This window comes from Macrobrachium rosenbergii, chromosome 10, assembly GCF_040412425.1.
Source record: "Macrobrachium rosenbergii isolate ZJJX-2024 chromosome 10, ASM4041242v1, whole genome shotgun sequence".
Taxonomy (NCBI): Eukaryota; Metazoa; Arthropoda; class Malacostraca; order Decapoda; family Palaemonidae; genus Macrobrachium; species Macrobrachium rosenbergii.
Genome location: NC_089750.1, coordinates 64067207 through 64083783, shown reverse-complemented (window position 1 = coordinate 64083783; position 16577 = coordinate 64067207). Strand labels below are relative to the sequence as shown.

General features: G+C 36.0%; 1 protein-coding gene across 14 annotated transcripts in view; it reads right to left on the bottom strand.

Annotated features, from left to right (window-relative positions):
* The window catches only part of Gpdh1 (Glycerol-3-phosphate dehydrogenase 1), a 109503-nt gene that overhangs the window by 23923 nt on the left and 69003 nt on the right, over positions 1–16577 (bottom strand). For 7 of the 14 annotated variants that reach the window (XR_010854312.1, XR_010854313.1, XR_010854311.1 and 4 more), the window contains exons 3-9: positions 11959–12099; positions 11372–11513; positions 10459–10571; positions 9701–9808; positions 8629–8751; positions 8353–8459; positions 6796–6888 (exon numbers count right to left, since the gene is read on the bottom strand). Coding sequence is in view for 6 of the 14 variants with exons in the window: in XM_067110417.1 (XP_066966518.1) it covers positions 6796–6888; positions 8353–8459; positions 8629–8751; positions 9701–9808; positions 10459–10571; positions 11372–11513; positions 11959–12099 (827 nt within the window). In the remaining 8 variants the exon portion in view is untranslated. Of the gene's footprint in view, positions 1–2771; positions 2825–6795; positions 6889–8352; positions 8460–8628; positions 8752–9700; positions 9809–10458; positions 10572–11371; positions 11514–11958; positions 12100–16577 lie in introns of all 14 variants that reach the window. The other 7 variants (XR_010854316.1, XR_010854315.1, XR_010854314.1 and 4 more) reach the window with 2 other exon arrangements.

The following is a 16577-nucleotide window of genomic DNA, read 5'->3' as shown; positions in this document are numbered from 1 at the left end:
TCTTTTAATTAATAAGGTCAAGTCTTTAAAGGAGTTTGTACACAGTCTCATGAAATTGTCAATCGGTTGTTAAGTCTGTTTTGCAAATATTAAGTTAAAAGGTTGTGGAACAAAAACAAAGTTTTCATTGGTGCTGAGAATACCTACACAACAAAAGTATCCCTTAGCTGGCCAAAATACTGTATAAAGAAAACAAAAGAGAACAATGAAATGACAAAGGTGCTAACAGACTAATTTCTGAATTTTTTTATTAAAATTTCCTGGAAATATGAAAGAGGGAAGAAGTTCCAATTTGGTGAATTACTATACAACAGGTTGATTAAATATTAAAACAAAAATTCCATTATTATCCTTAGGAATTTAAAGCCTAACATATTAGGTTTGCTAAAGGAGATATTGGCACCTTTGTGTGTCACCTGTCATCAAGATTAAAACATGGAAATACTTTCAGTAACTCAGAATACAGCAAGAGAATCATTCCATATTAGAGGACACAATAGTATAAAAAATCTTCCTTTGTAACTTATTTATCAGCCTCCTTCAAAGCATCATTCAAAATACAGACTATGGACATTTTATTTTATTCTCTAGAAGCTTCCTAGACAATAATAGCCTTTTGGTCTCATTCCACAGGAATGTGTGAACAAGAGAAAACGGATAATCATAACAACAACAACATGAAATATGACCTGAGTGAATAAGCAACTACTGTATACTAAATCAATTTATCAGAGTGAGGAACTTCTTTATACTTTACATTGGAAAAGGATTGTACTGTACTAATCTTGTTCACTATCTTGTTAAATGGCAATTTTCTACAAGAATAACTAAACCTACTAAGATAAAATTACCATTGGAGGCAACCTGAATTGTAAGTCAGCGTCCATGAAAACAAATAGCTAATAAACACAAATTTTTCCACTATCTCAAAACTAACACATCCCCTCCATTATCAGATGTATCAGCATTTGAGGAGTCACTGGGGAAAGTAAAAATGCTACTTATACTATGCTATGAACAAGTTTCTAGTGTCTGGTATACTAGAAAGTTTATCCAAAAACACAACAGGTCAAAAGATGTACAGACATTAAGATATCAAAACTCTCAAACTTCAGGTTTTCTACTTCAGTAATGTATAGGAATTTTCTTTTAGACAAAGACGGGCAACATTCCATTTAATAATGACTTCTTTTCTAAGTAATACGATATAAAGTCATTACATTTAGTAATTATAAAACTCAAAGAAACTTCAAACCTGGTGAACTTCGGTACAGTTTCATTAGAGGGGAGAGGTACAATTGATGTTGTCTTTATAATAAGACAGTTACAGAAAAAGAGGTTGGAAGGTAATCAGAAGTGCTACTGTTCATTTAAATACCTAGAAAAGGCATTTGACAGAATAACTTGGGAGAAAGTGTTCTGGTGTTTTAGAAAGAGGGAAGTGCCGGAAGTGCCAGTAAATTTGGTTTGGTTTGGTGAAATGATGTTCATTATAAAAGAACAAAGACAGCCTGTGGAAAAACAGAAATATTTAAAGTCTGAGTTGGTTTGCATCAAGTACTGGCACTTAGTCAATTTGTGTTTGTATTGATTACGGGAAGGAATTACGAGTGAAAGTCTAAGGGAACTGTTATATGCAGATCTGGTGAATTACTGCAGACTGAAGAAGAATTGCAAAGAATGGTAAGAAAGTGGCAAGAAGCTCTTGATTGAGTAAATGTGGGTAAAAGAGGTTACGGTGTCCAGCAAGCAGGGAGGGGGCAGGTCATCTATACAAAATAGAAGACCTAGACCTAAAATAGGTAGGGAATTTTAAGTACCTCTGTACTTAGGATATGTTTTAAGCCAAGTGGAAGAGTATGAAGCTGAGGCTGGATAGAACAGAATAGAAAATAGAATTTAGGCTAAAGGACAAGCGCTGGGACCTATGACGTCATTCAGCGCTGAAACGGAAACTGACTATGACACAACTGTTAGGAGAGGATGGAAAGTAAGATGAAAGACAGAATATGAACAGAGATACAGTAAACGGAATGAAAGGGGTTGCAGTTAGGGGCCAAAGGAGCACTGCAAAGAACCTTAAGTAATGCCTACAGTACACCACATGAGGTGCACTGATGGTACTAGCCCCCTGCAGGAGAAGCTGAGGTTGAAAGCAGGATAAAAGCAGCCCTGGGGCAATGAGGGAGATGGCTCCAGCAGTGCATGATAAAAGAATGCCATTAAACTACATATAAAGATCTATTGTACAGTAATCAGACCTGTGATGATGTATTTAGAAACATGGGCATTAAGATGGGGAGGAACAGAACCTGGAGCAAACAGAGATGAGGGATGAGGATGCTGCTGTGGACTTAGGGATCTTGCTGCATGAGAGGCTAGAATATGAAGAAATCAGAAGTGCAGGAATGGTAAAGATTACTAACTATGAAAAGAGGTTCAAGATTGAGATGGTTTGGGCATGTGGTAGGGATGAGTGAGGATGGAGTGAAGAGAGCTTGGGTGACAACTGTTAAGGGTAGAAGGTCAAGAGGGAGGCATAGGATTAGACAATAAGATAAAGTGAGGGAGGATCTGGGGTTGAAGGGTGTAGCAGACAAAGATGTTTAGGACAGATAGCTGTAGATGCATCAAGGCAACCGACTCCTTTGCTTGGCGATAGCAGAGAGAATGAAGAAGTAAAAGAAACCTTTAAAATTAATTAATAATATTTTATGACACACAGCAAGTAAATTCTCTATTTCAGAACCACACACTTAAAGGTTATTTACCTGTACTTACAAACAGAAAAGCAAATAACATCCAGTCTTCTCAAACAGGCTTTCTGGAAATAGTCACAGGCAAAAAAATAAGATGAAAATGTATGCAATCATATTTATGTTTTACAGTAGTCTTTGATACAGCTGATTGGCTGAACTCCATCTTTGTACCTAATCAATTTACATTTCCATCTTACAATCATTCAATCTAGTCACTATTTCTAACATCAACTGAAGAATCTTGAACACAGCATAGTACTAGTTGCATCCAAGAATGCAGAAACAGCTTTTATCAGATTTTTAAACCCCCAGTATCCAAGCTATATTCTTTAAATGAAGGCACCATCATGGACAACAACAAAAACCAAAAGACTCCTAGCAATGACATTCTATAGCTAACACTTACAATGCAAAAACTTGCCACTAGGAATTAAGTAGACAAGTAAAAACAACAAAATATTAAACTTGTGAAATAAGTACAGTACAAATTTAATGTATTAGCCACAAGGTGACACTGCAGTGTAATTTGAAAACAGTATACTGTCAATGACTAAGCTTTTTATGGTCTACAGACAGAAGAGTGATGAGTAAATTCCATTAATCTCCAGTGTACTTCCATGATCTTGACAGAACTGATTAAATCTCAAATGTCAATCACCTGAGGGTAAACTTTATAGTTCTTCTGATCTAATTCTGATACCAACCCTTTCATTAATTCTATTTTGCTAAGTGTTAGCCAAACCTCTGAGGTGAAATTAACTACACTTGACACATATGGGGACTAGGTTTCCTGCAGTACTAATGGATTTATATGACAGAAGAGTATGAGGTGTTTGTGATTTGACTTGCCTTTTGGGTGGTAATTGCCAAACTTAACAAACTGACCTTTCCTTCAGTACTACTTTTCAATCTTTACTACTTAGTTCACTGGTATGCTATTCAATTCCATCAGTCCCTCTCTTTTACTACCATGTGTTAGCAAATACCTTCCTCCTTATCTTATGGTCAAATGCTAGTGCCAGTTTATATATATATTTTACTCCAACCATTCTTAGTTTAACTAATATTGCAGCATGGCACTGGTAGTACATAACCATGTGTTTCTTTAGCTCAGCTAGACTAGATTAACCTCCTTTGTTTGGATAGCTGGCTATGCATGCTTTTTTGATGGATTACTTTATACCCCTTGAATTTTAAGTCTGCACTGACTATGTGACTTGGCTTTATCACTAGCCAGTTTTACTCTCCTTAATGTCTTGTCTTGGCCCCTTGAACTATAGTTTCCTCTGCTTTAGCATCTATCTTAAATCCCATCCTTATTTATGGTTTTTTCTTGCCCACTGGGCAGCTACCCTCAAAATTTACTTTGCATTTCTTCACAAAACCAAGGAAACGTAACATTTCCTTATGTCCTTGTGCCATAGGTCTCACCTCTTTGCTTCTGCACTTTTCTTTTTTCTCTCTGGACCTCTCTGATCAAGAACCTTTCATGTGTCAAACTCTCTTTGGAAGTTCATCTCTAAGCAACTGTATGGAAGGTGCTTGTCTTGGGGCATACTAATCCAAGAGAGCTCTACTCAAAGCTAGGGAATTAAATTATCTTCCAAACATACCATTATTTTCCTCCCTTCTGTCATTTGACATGCTTAGGCTACCTGCTTAGAATCCTTATACAGTACCTGGATCCCCAGCCCCATTTGACATGTACCATTTCCCATGACAACTTTGGATCTAAACCTCTTGGACAGTATTTTGTTCATAAAGTGACTTTTGGAGCTTTCCTAAGAATGTATTACTATTACTGTAGTCCTTAGTAAATACCCTCTATATCCTATAGACCTTTGTGGCAACAAGGTACAGTACATGCATACCCACACTGCAGGCCATATCCATATAAGAAAGTTCACCCTATAGATCTAATCATCACCATCTGCAATGCTCTTGCATGCTCTGCTATGACCTCATGACAGGATAAAGCATACAGTACTGTACTTGGAAAGACGAGCAGTGACTACAAAACGAAGCATGCCAAAAACAATAAGAATGGTAACAATTTTCCAGACTAAATATGTGTACTATAGTATACAGTGCCACTAAGTGACATCGGCATGAAACAGATTTCCACTATCATTCAATAATTTAAATAAGGTTTTTCCTTTACTGGGTTAGACATGAAATACATATCCACTCTCTTCTTGTCTTAAGTACTTTGTGCCTGCATTCCTATCTGGTCCAACTCTTAATCTATGTCCTTTCAACATAACTTTCAAGGCAACTTTACTAGTCTTCATCCTGCTACTTCCATATCACTACTAAGCTGGTCCTCTTCCCTCCTCACCGCAAGCCCAAACCATCTCAATCTGTGATGTCTCAAGTTATTTTCCCAGTTCTGGTCAATACATTTCACAGTTACCTCCCCATTTGTCATATGTATGATCTTCCCAGTGTACTGCAGCTATGTATTCAACATTTTATAAACACACACTTTCAAAATTTCTATAATTTTATTTTCTTTGCAATTACCCATGTCTCTCCTGCACAGAGAACTACAGTATGGCAAATGCATTACAGATCCACCATCAATGTTAAATTTATTTATTTACCAATGGGATCATTTTATTTACCAGTAGAGTAGGCCAGCAATCTCCTCCCATTTCATCTAGGCTGTTGCCATCTTTTTCTTACTATCCTCTCCATACCAGCTTCACCAATCATTATGTTACCAAGGTAACAGAAATGATAACGTCCTTCAAAGCCTGACCCTCCACAACTTGGTCCTCCCTCTCCTTTCAATATGCTCTAGACATTTCATGGATCATAAATTCCTTATTCCTTGTACATTTTATAATACTGAGCATCTCCTGTGATAACAGCTGTTATATTTGCTAAAAAAGCACTTCACTTGCCAAACATCCCTCTCAAAGTATCCACATGGAAACTAACCTGACTGGACTTTCTGGTGGCCATATACAGTACCTGGGTTTTGCATACTCTGATTTTCAGTCTCTCCTCCATTACTATCTTCCATTTTTTATACATTTTTCAGATCCCATTGATTCCACAATTAGCACCAAGTTACTTGCATACAGCAACTTCCAGAGGCCTCGAATTCCACACCTATGTAGCTTCATCCATTAATAAACAAGAATTCAGTGCTCAAAACAATTTCCATAATTGAAAAATAGAGAAAAATTTTTTCCTCCCAGTAATCTTATACTGTATTTAGAATAAGATTATGCAACATTCAGTACTTATGACTTCATTAACTTTTGAATCCTGAATATTTATGAAGTCCACTGAATTAGGGATCAACAGTAGACCAACCAAAACCAAGAATGGCTATGCTTTATATATATGATAAAAACAACCAAAGCATGAGATCAAGTAGTTACTGTACATCCAAAATTTTTCAATGTGTAATAATCATTTCCATAAAGCTGGTACAATGATCATTACTACAAGCTATGGGACCTACTGCATAAAATGAAATGAGAATCATATCCCAGTTAAACAACCTAAGTGAGATTGCTCAAAGTATCTATCCCTTGCACATAGTACCTGTAAAATTAATGAACAAACAGAATCCTATCCTTCATGAGACTTGCATCCGTGACAACCAAGAAGAGTTGTGCTCATACAGAGTATAATAAAATATCTGGTCGAAGGCTCATTTTCATTATGTTAAAAGTTTTTAATGTAATTATGGCAATTCTAATGTTTAATGTATTAACATTAATATTTAATGTATTACGTGAATTTTATATCATGTGATAAGGCATTTCTAAAAACTTCAAAAGAAAATGCCACTTATCAGTTTAGATACCAGAGACACCACAATCAAAAAACAAAAGAATGAAATACCCAGCACAGAAGCAAAACAATTACCATTCAGTTTGCCAATCTGCATCAACGAAAACCTAGGAAAAATGCAAACATGAGACATAAACACACAAAAAACACAAAACATTACCAAATCTTAACATTTCTAACAAATACATAGCCAGGATTCTGGTGGAAGAAACCTGAATATACTCACATATGTTCTGGATGGTTTCGAATACAGTCTATCATACCAGATGGTGGAATTTCACCCAAGCAGACACGGTGTATGGATGTGAAAAGTGGGAACCTGGAAAGAAATGACGATATTGTTTTGTGCTTTTTATGCAGAAAAACTGTAGTCTTAACTTCCTTAATCTGAAAGCCAAATATAATTTCACATGATAGATGCATGTCACAAATTTTATTCACATGATAATTTCATCTCACAGTATGTTTTCAAAGCAGTAAATGAACATTCATTCATAATACTGATGACTCTATCAATAAAAAGGAAGTACAGTATACAAAATCTCCATGGGGCTTCACATTATTTTCCCAGATAAGTGTGACCTATGCATTCCTTGAAAGTGGCTGGTGGTCCAAGGTTCTTGTTAGAATTATCAAAATTGCCTTTTCCTGACAGCAGCTTTGAATGCACAAGCTTAATCTCTGGATGGCAAGCAGATACCACCATACAAAGAGGAATCTTTTCTTCCCTCAAGCCATGCCCTCAATTGCTCTATTAAATACAGTACATGACTTTATAGTCAAGACTGATATGAAAAACAGGGAATGAATTAGGCAACCCAGAGGGGGGGGCGAAGATTTGAACTTGGAGGAAGTGTGTGATCGTCATCATTACTCTAATGGATATAAAGGACTTTAGGCACATAAAAATCTGCACCTTATTTTTCAACAAAAATCTACTGGTAAGCTACTTGAGCAATAATTTAACTGTGTATGTCAATGCTACCCATTGCTCATGCCTCCTCCTCAAGGAGGACCTTGATATGTGGCATCTTGATCATAACAGACTCACAAGTATATCTGAAGTGTGCCATGCAAGGCAAGCCACAAATATTACCAACTCATGGAGCCATGTGTTTATGAAATATCTTTGCCAATCAATGTATATCTACGTGCTCAACCAAATAAAAAACAGTTAACACATGAACACAATATTTCTAGCCATAAAAGTCTTGCAATTATATTCTACCTAGTCTCCATAAGCAGTACTGCTCAGTGTGCTCACTGTATCACAATACAGGGGCTACTGAATGTTCACTCCAACATTCCTTAGGTCACAAACTGCATAACTTTCTGCTTTTCATTTGTTCCTCCCATACCTTTGGTTCCTTCCCCACCTACCAGACCAACTTATTAAATTTTATTGTGCTCCAATTTTTGCCACTCATGTAAGAAAATAATCCTCCAATCCTCCATGAAAGCTCTTTGAGTTTCTATGAATGTGGCTGAGTGGTCTTGTTAAAGTACTTAACAACCCCGCAGTAATAATACAAAAATAAGATCAGTTTTGTTTTATGTTAACAATATTGGCTTCTAGAGGATGTTTCTGGATTCAAATGTTTAACAAGAGGATGGACAGCATTCATTTCAAGAACTCAAACTCTTGAATTACAACATTTCTTAAGGTTTTCAATCCATTTCCTATCAAGACAGGAATTTAATGTAAGTTATTAAATTGATGATTACTGTATTAAAGCATGTTAGACTGTAAACCCTAAATATCCAACATAATATATTCATTTACCTATCTTCCATATCCTTGTTCTTGAGCATGTAATTTACTTCAGCTGCAGTCTGAGGTCCTTGAAGTTTTTGGCCATTTAACATCTCTTTCTCCAGTTCTTCAATAGACTAATGAGATAGATTAAAAAGTTTCCATTAATAAAAATATGAAACACTGGTCTGAAAAACAGAAATACATTTAATGTGCTATTTCATTAGTTATCATTATATCCAGCCTACACAATACAGATTTAACATTCATGTCTTTTCAATTTAAGTTAGTCTATGTACTTCTTACCTTTCCTGTTTTAACAAAGGCTTCAGCAACTCTCCTATTCCTCCCTCCATAACATGTTGTGATAAGATCTGCAACACCACAACTTTCAAAGAATGTACCTAGTTTTGAGCCAGCATAGAATACCTGAAAATAAAACCAAACAACATTAGAGAAATCAATCCCTTCAATTATCAGTATTATTCTCAATTATGCAGTGCAGTCAGATTAAAAAAAAATGGATCTTGATCTTCACAGGAATTGACTCAGGATATTAATTCTTTTTCATATAAAATTCTCCTCTAATGCAGTGGGGTACATTTCCACAAAACTGTATCAGTGTTTGTGTAAGAATCTGAACAACTTTCCTTGATATGCAATATACTTCTATGAGCAGTATCCAATGCTCATGCTACACCATATGAACTATTCAGTCCTCAAACACCAATGTACACAAATCTATATGCCAATGGTTTAAGGAAATATCACCTTAGTACACAATTCGAGCCATCTAACTTTTTCTAACAAGTACAGCAGGTACGGTTGCAGGACACACTATGCACAAAATGTAATACTATATTGACTGAATTCTCATAAAGCCACACTTTCTCAAAGAACAGGAAAATTTCACTAATGATGGAATACTAACTGAACGATGCACTGCAAGGTATGATAAAAGATAAACAACTACAATACATACCTTCCTGATTTGGGCTAATCCTATACCCAACAAATTAGATACCTTTTACCTTTAACTTTCAAGGAAGTGTTCCAGCATCCTATATTAAGTTCAGCCCTCCTTTAAATGCTCAGAAATAGTATGAATTATGTTAAGTATAGTAAGTGCATACAAAAGTACCAATACAGTACAGTATTAATTTCCTGAAAAGCCATAATACTAACTATATTTTAGTATCTGTAAGTGCTCAAAGAAATACTCTACAACTTTTACTTCAATAATAACCACCTTTGTGACACAAATCCTTAACAAAGTTGTGCAGATTCAGAAACAACAAAAAGTATCAAAGATGAAATGAACAACCTGTCATAAAAGGAATTCATTCCCAATCTTAGATTCTTTTAAAGAAGACCTTACCTCACAGAACTTAATCATCTCCATAAGACCTAATCTTATGACAGCAGCTTTTGTGTTATCACCGAAGCCAAGGCCATCTATGAAACCAGCACCTGTTGCTACAATGTTCTGAAAAATAAAATGCATTTGGGTTTTGAATGAAACTGATAATATAGCTATGTGCACAATGCACAAACATTTATGTGAACAACGATATAAATTATTGCATAAGGGATTATCAAAAGTAATTCTTACAGATGCATAGTTCACAAAGGAAACAGTGAAATATGAATCAAGAACCATCATTGTTAAGAACAAGAGAACTAAACCAAGAACATATAAAAAAATGAACAATATTCCAGTAAGCCATAAAAACCAAAAATGGGACCCTTTCATCCAAAATAAAATTTCTGCTGGCATGAAGTATCAGTCAGTTACGGGATAAACACTCTTCTCTTAATACATAGAAGGATCCATCTAGAATTCCTTGTTAGCTAGCAGCACAGAATCCTCTTACTGGGGAAAGCCTTCAATACTGAGTGATATCCCAGAACTACAAGTATGTGACCTGACCGCATCCTTTTCCAGCAAGAATAATAACCTCACAACCTGTGGCTGACATGAGGAAACCCAACTAGTAGGATAATAAGGTATGAATAACTGGAAATACAAAAGCTCAATATGACAGGCAACAGAAGTTCCTAGAGTGCTATTTAACACATGTACTTTGCACAGAGACTTACTATTGAACTTGATCAGTCAGCTTCTAACATCCTTACCTTGAGAGCACCACATACTTCAACAGCTTCTACGTCATCAACTACAACAACTCTAAAATAATCTGTCTGGATGAGATCTCGATACATTCGGCCAACATTTATGTCTCGGCAACCTGTTAAAAATAGGGTTTATGAGAAAAGTGGAGTTGAAATTTCTTTCTTAAATGCACTTTTTAATCAACCAAACAGAAAACACTTAAGGAATCAGCATATATTCAGAAAATCAATTTTACTTTTAAAAGAAACCCTTTACTGTACAAGACATGGTCAGGTGAAGGGACTCTAGAATCAGTAACAAAAGTTCCAAAGTTTTTTCATTTGCTTTATTCAAGTTTGCATTTATTTTGGCAACCACTTTTTTACTTTGCCAGATCACTGCATTGTAAGCTAGTGTGGTATTTATTCCCAACCTTCTTAGTTTTTTATAAAAGACAACTATTGTGCTGGCTTTTTTTTTATCCACCCTCAGATCTTAAAAACTACTTAGCCTAGAGGGCTGCAAATTGGTATGTTGATCATCCACCCTCCAGTCATCAAACATACCAAATTGCAGCCCTCTAACCTTACTAGTTTTTATTTTATTTAAGGTTAAAGTTACCCATCATCGTGCCCCTGGCAACAATATAGGATAGGCCACCACCGGGCCGTGGTTAAAGTTTCATGGGCTGCAGCTCATACAGAATTATCTGAGACCACCAAAGATATCTCTATATTCGGTGGCCTTGATTATAAGCTGTAGCAGGTGTGCAGAAAACTCGATTACGCCGAAAAACTGTTCCGAATCCGGCGCATGTATTACTTGTTCTTTTATTAAAATAAGTCTTGCTATAACTCCCTGTGCTCCACAAACTAGATACAGTACTGAAAGCCTTAGATAAAACACATTAAAAAGCAAATTATCATCACGTCTCACCTATCGTAGTCTCACAGAATTTTTCGTCTGCAACTTCTCCGGCTAGATTGGCCCCCATGAGGACAGACATGGGAATATTTACGACTTTGTGAATGATATGAGAGATAAGCGCAATGCCACCACCTTCCGCTATGTCGAAGCCCTGCAAGATCCATGAAAAATAAGTCATAAAAAAGGTTTTTGCACCAAAAACTGCTAAAAATAGTGGTTTTCAGAGGGACTTAGTATTGTAGCATATTTTCCAAAACGATGTTTATTAAAGGTGCTTTTTTCCTTTATTTACCTACGTTACACATGAGTCTCCCAAATAAAGCATTACAAGAGATAACAGTGTACTGTGGTCTTCGGGAGAGTAACCAATACTGTAATAACTGCAACGTTTTTCTTAAGAAATTTCAACCTTCATACATGAAAAAGCTCCCAAGAATATACATTCAATTTCTATCATAAAATATGAGTTATTAACGACTGAAGCTTGGTTATACAGTATGTGTAACATTCATTTGAAATCAGCTCTTTCCACACACTACACTAAGACAAACGCACAGCAATCCTTCACGAGGACAAGGCTTCGTCGTAAATCTCACCTTGATAAGTGAAATCCCGACAGCCGTGGGCTTGAGTTTCCCCACAAGGGGTGCACATATTGTCTTGATGAACTGATGTGGAATGACGAACACCAGGACATCGGCGTCTTGCGCTGCTTGTAGGACATCAGGGATTGCAACCTGAATGGAAAAAGGAATGCTTTTACTACACACGGGAACATAATTTGTAAAACATACTTGTGTCAGCACATGAATGCATGCATGCATATATACAGTATAAATAAAGATAAAATCCACGAAGGAAAGGGAAACACTGGAGTGCTGCGAGGCCTTCCGACTCTTTCGTCCTTTACTTAGCAGACTAAGTAAAGGACGAAAGAGTCGAAAGGCCTCACAGCACTCTAGTGCTTCCCTTTCCTTTGTGGATTTTATCTATATTTATATATTCATCACGTTCCATATTTTTGTGATTCAGTATACATATATACAGTGTATGTATATATATATATATATATATATATATATATATATATTATATATATATATATATATATATATATATATAAAGATAAAATCCACAAAGGAAAGGAAACACTGGAGTGCTGTAAGGCCTTTCGACTGTCTGTGGTCCTTTACTTAGCAGACTGCTAAGTAAAGGACGACAGACAGTCGAAAGGTCTCGCAGCACTCCACCATGGGTTTTATCTTTATTTAAATATTCATCACATTCCATATTTCTGTGATTCAGTTATATATACATACATACATACATACATACATATATATATATATATATATATATATATATATATATATATATATATATATATATATATATATATATATATATATATATATATATATATAATTACAATAACTTTTGTACGTGATTCATTTGTCACACATTGCCACAGGTGAAAAATGAGAGCAGGGGTGTAGGCCCTGACCGGTTTCGACTTTATCTCCAAGCCACTGAATAGTATCAGAAGTCACAGATATATATAATACAGAAACAGGACTGACGAACATACACAACAGTTTGAGACTACAGGTCCACCCACAGGTGGGTGTCAAGGTAGGAGTGGCCTTCAAAATTCATTTGGCTAAAAATCACAATATACTCTCGGGGGACAATACTGATAAACGTACCGCTAATTATTACTTCATTGGCCGCTTGGAGAATCGAACGCGGGACCAGCAGAGTGCTAGCTGAGAACGATACCCACTCGTCCAATGAGGAACTAAGTTGGTAGTAGTAGTAGTAGTAGTAGTACTAGTAGTAGTAGTAGTACTAGTAGTAGTAGTAGTAGTAGTAGTAGTAGAGGAACTAAGGTAGTAGTAGTAGAGGAACTAAGGTAGTAGTAGTAGTAGTAGTAGTAGTAGTAGTAGTGATGGTGGTGGTGGTGGCAGTAGCAGACGGGATTTACCTTTGAAACGGCTGCTCGTTTGAGAACCCGGTAATTTCTAGAGAATATTTGCTTCTGAACATAGTTGACACCTCACTTAATTTTTTTTTTTAGACAATTTGATGGTATTCGAAGTTTAATGAACTAAATACTCAGTGGATTTAAAAAATATATATTCCTACTCGTTCAGTGATAAATTTCATAATGTCCTTTGCGTCAAATTATCACGCTAAGCTAAAGTATTTTTGCTGTCATTTTCTAATTCACTCCAATGAGAGAGAGAGAGAGAGAGAGAGAGAGAGAGAGAGAGAGAGAGAGGTGGCCTTTCAGATAATTATCTTGAAAGATAATCCAACCAGGATCAAGGGTCTGATAAATATAGTCTTGGCGTTTCACATTACATTTCAAGAGATTATCAACTGTAAATTTCAAAACGTAGGCAATAAATGTAATATGCCAATATTACATTCTAACAAAAAAAAAGTTTCATTGTGTTGTTGGAGCCAATACATAAGCAGATGAAACATCAACAAAAGCAGAACAACATCATATTAATAATCATGAGAAAATAAACATTATCAGCAGGAATAAAGAAAACTGCATGCTGCGAGATAAATCTAACATATTATTATTATTATTATTATTATTATTATTATTATTACTATTATTATTATTATTATTACAGTAGTAGTAGTAGTAGTAGTAGTAGTAGTAGTAGTAGTAGTAGTAGTAGTAGTAGTAGTAGTAGTAGTAGCAGTATTTGATGTCCAGTCACTGCTTGTTTACACACAACGATAAACACAATATGATAATTTATCTTCTCTTAATAAGATTTAGTCCGGCCTATCACAGACTGCATAGCTGCCTGACGAGACCATATAGGAATCTCAATCAAACGAAAGATAACCAAGTACCCAAGATAAGATTCTTTGCGTCAGAACAACCTATTTGTTCTGTCCTGGAGTGACTTTGGACCCGCAGTTCTTAAAATAGTTGGTCCCGCTGACTTTTATCAAATCAAGGTACTCAATGAACCACGGACTGTGAATGATTTATATGAAAAAACTAAGCATGTACCTCTCTCTCTCTCTCTCTCTCTCTCTCTCTCTCTCTCTCTCTCTCTCTCTCTCTTATGGTTAAGTGGTACTACTCTCGTTTTGATAACAAAAGGTCCTGGGTTCGTTCGAGGGCAAAGAAGTGATGGAGGTACTTTTCCTGAAAAACCCAATGCGCCTGTGCTGACGTGAATATTTAACTATCTATCTATCTATCAATACATACAAACACACACACACACATTATATATATATATATATATATATATATATATATATATATATATATATATATATATATATATATATATATATATATATATACATACATATGTGTGTACGTGTGTGTGTAAGCAGCCATTGAGTTAAAACATACTAATAAAATCCTGATCTTCGGTCACTTTTTACACTTTCACTTGGTCCGACTTCCCTCTGGCCCTTATCTTGCCCAGATCTGAACACACACACACACACACAAAGGAAGCCCACAGGTGTGGGGCTTCTCCAGAAGAAACAGATCGGCCCTATACGAAAAAGTCCGGATTTCTGACGAAAGGCACATAGATCCAGTCTTGAACAATAGTATTACAGCAAATTTACGAACGTCCAAGCTATCCTTCCCTGAAACTTTTGTCACTTCTAATGCAACTACTAGTACTACTACTATCAGTATTAATAATAATAATAATAATAATAATAATAATAATAATAATAATAATAATAATAATACAAAGCCATTTCATGTGGAGAATACAGCTGAGCGCTTTCGAGAACCTGCTCAACTGTTATCTTCAACCAAGATTTTATTTCTCTTTACCTGTACGAGTTACTGTGAAGTGTTTTTACAATGATAACAGTAACAAAACAATCTCCATCAGTATCACAATGTCAGTGAAGGTCTTTCTATACTATAACGATTAGACAGTTCACGAGAAAAGATAACTCCCGATATGATCCCTAACTAGTTTCATGTAGATTCATAAGAACATTATAGTTTTTTTATCTTTAATACAGCATATGCATATACATGTGTGTCCCATCCTTTGATCATTGTCATGCTCGCTGCAATACCCGGGAGACCAGGGTATAAATCCCGTGCGAGGGCAAACTGATATGGGCACATTACTTTATAACACATGGGGCACCTGCTATAAGTTGTAGATGACTATCCTGTCGCCAGAAGCTGGGCAAAATATTAGCTGAATATCGTGAGGGTAATGCATCCTGGGGCCACCCCTTGTGACTGTCAATGCGCGTGCGCACACGTGCACTTTCAGACTTCGGCGCAGTTTGTGTGTGATTTACTTTAATCTATTTACTTGATGTATTTGTTCTCTAGGTCTTGTTTTCCAAGTTTTTTAGGTGGGAAGATTCTATTCGAAGAAAACTTGCTTTGTGCGCTAATGAACTTACAGGTTTGTCTTGTATATGTTTGCATACACTGATAAATAATAATAATAATAATAATAATAATAATAATAATAATTAGATGATGCTGATGAGCATTATTTTTTGTTGATTATTTTCCTTTCATACAATGCCGTGCAAATTCTGATTTTCATACAAGTTAATAATCTGTATTCATGTACCGAAACTTCCCTTTATACACAATGACTCCAGCTTCAACAACATATTCACACTCTTCTATAGAGCACCGTCAAGCTCTGAATACAACTGACGTCAGATGTTACTGATATCAAGAGGTATTCATTCAATTAGAAAAGAAAACAGGGATCGCTGGTTCCTTGCATTCGATTCTCTCTCTCTCTCTCTCTCTCTCTCTCTCTCTCTCTCTCTCTCTCTCTCTCTCTCATACGTACGAATAATCCAATGTATATTATATACCATACAAACTGATACCTCACAGAGCAGAGAATGTCGTCCTCCTCCTGTCGAGATGTCAATAGACCGAAGGCCCTCAATAATCAATGAATGAAAACGGTCGCGAGACCATTCCTGGCCTTTCAAATATATATCACTAGGTCAGGATGATTCAGCAGTAGAATGGGTACTGGGAGACCGCCCTATCAAACTAAACAAACATGACGTTTGTGGAAGACCACCAGTGGGAAGACATGGGAGACGGTAGAAAGTGATGCGATGGGATGTTTTGCGAGTGGCTGTGATCCGACATTGTAACAGAGTGAATAAACTTTGGTACTGTTCAGTAAATTCTATAATTAATTTTTCCTTGACT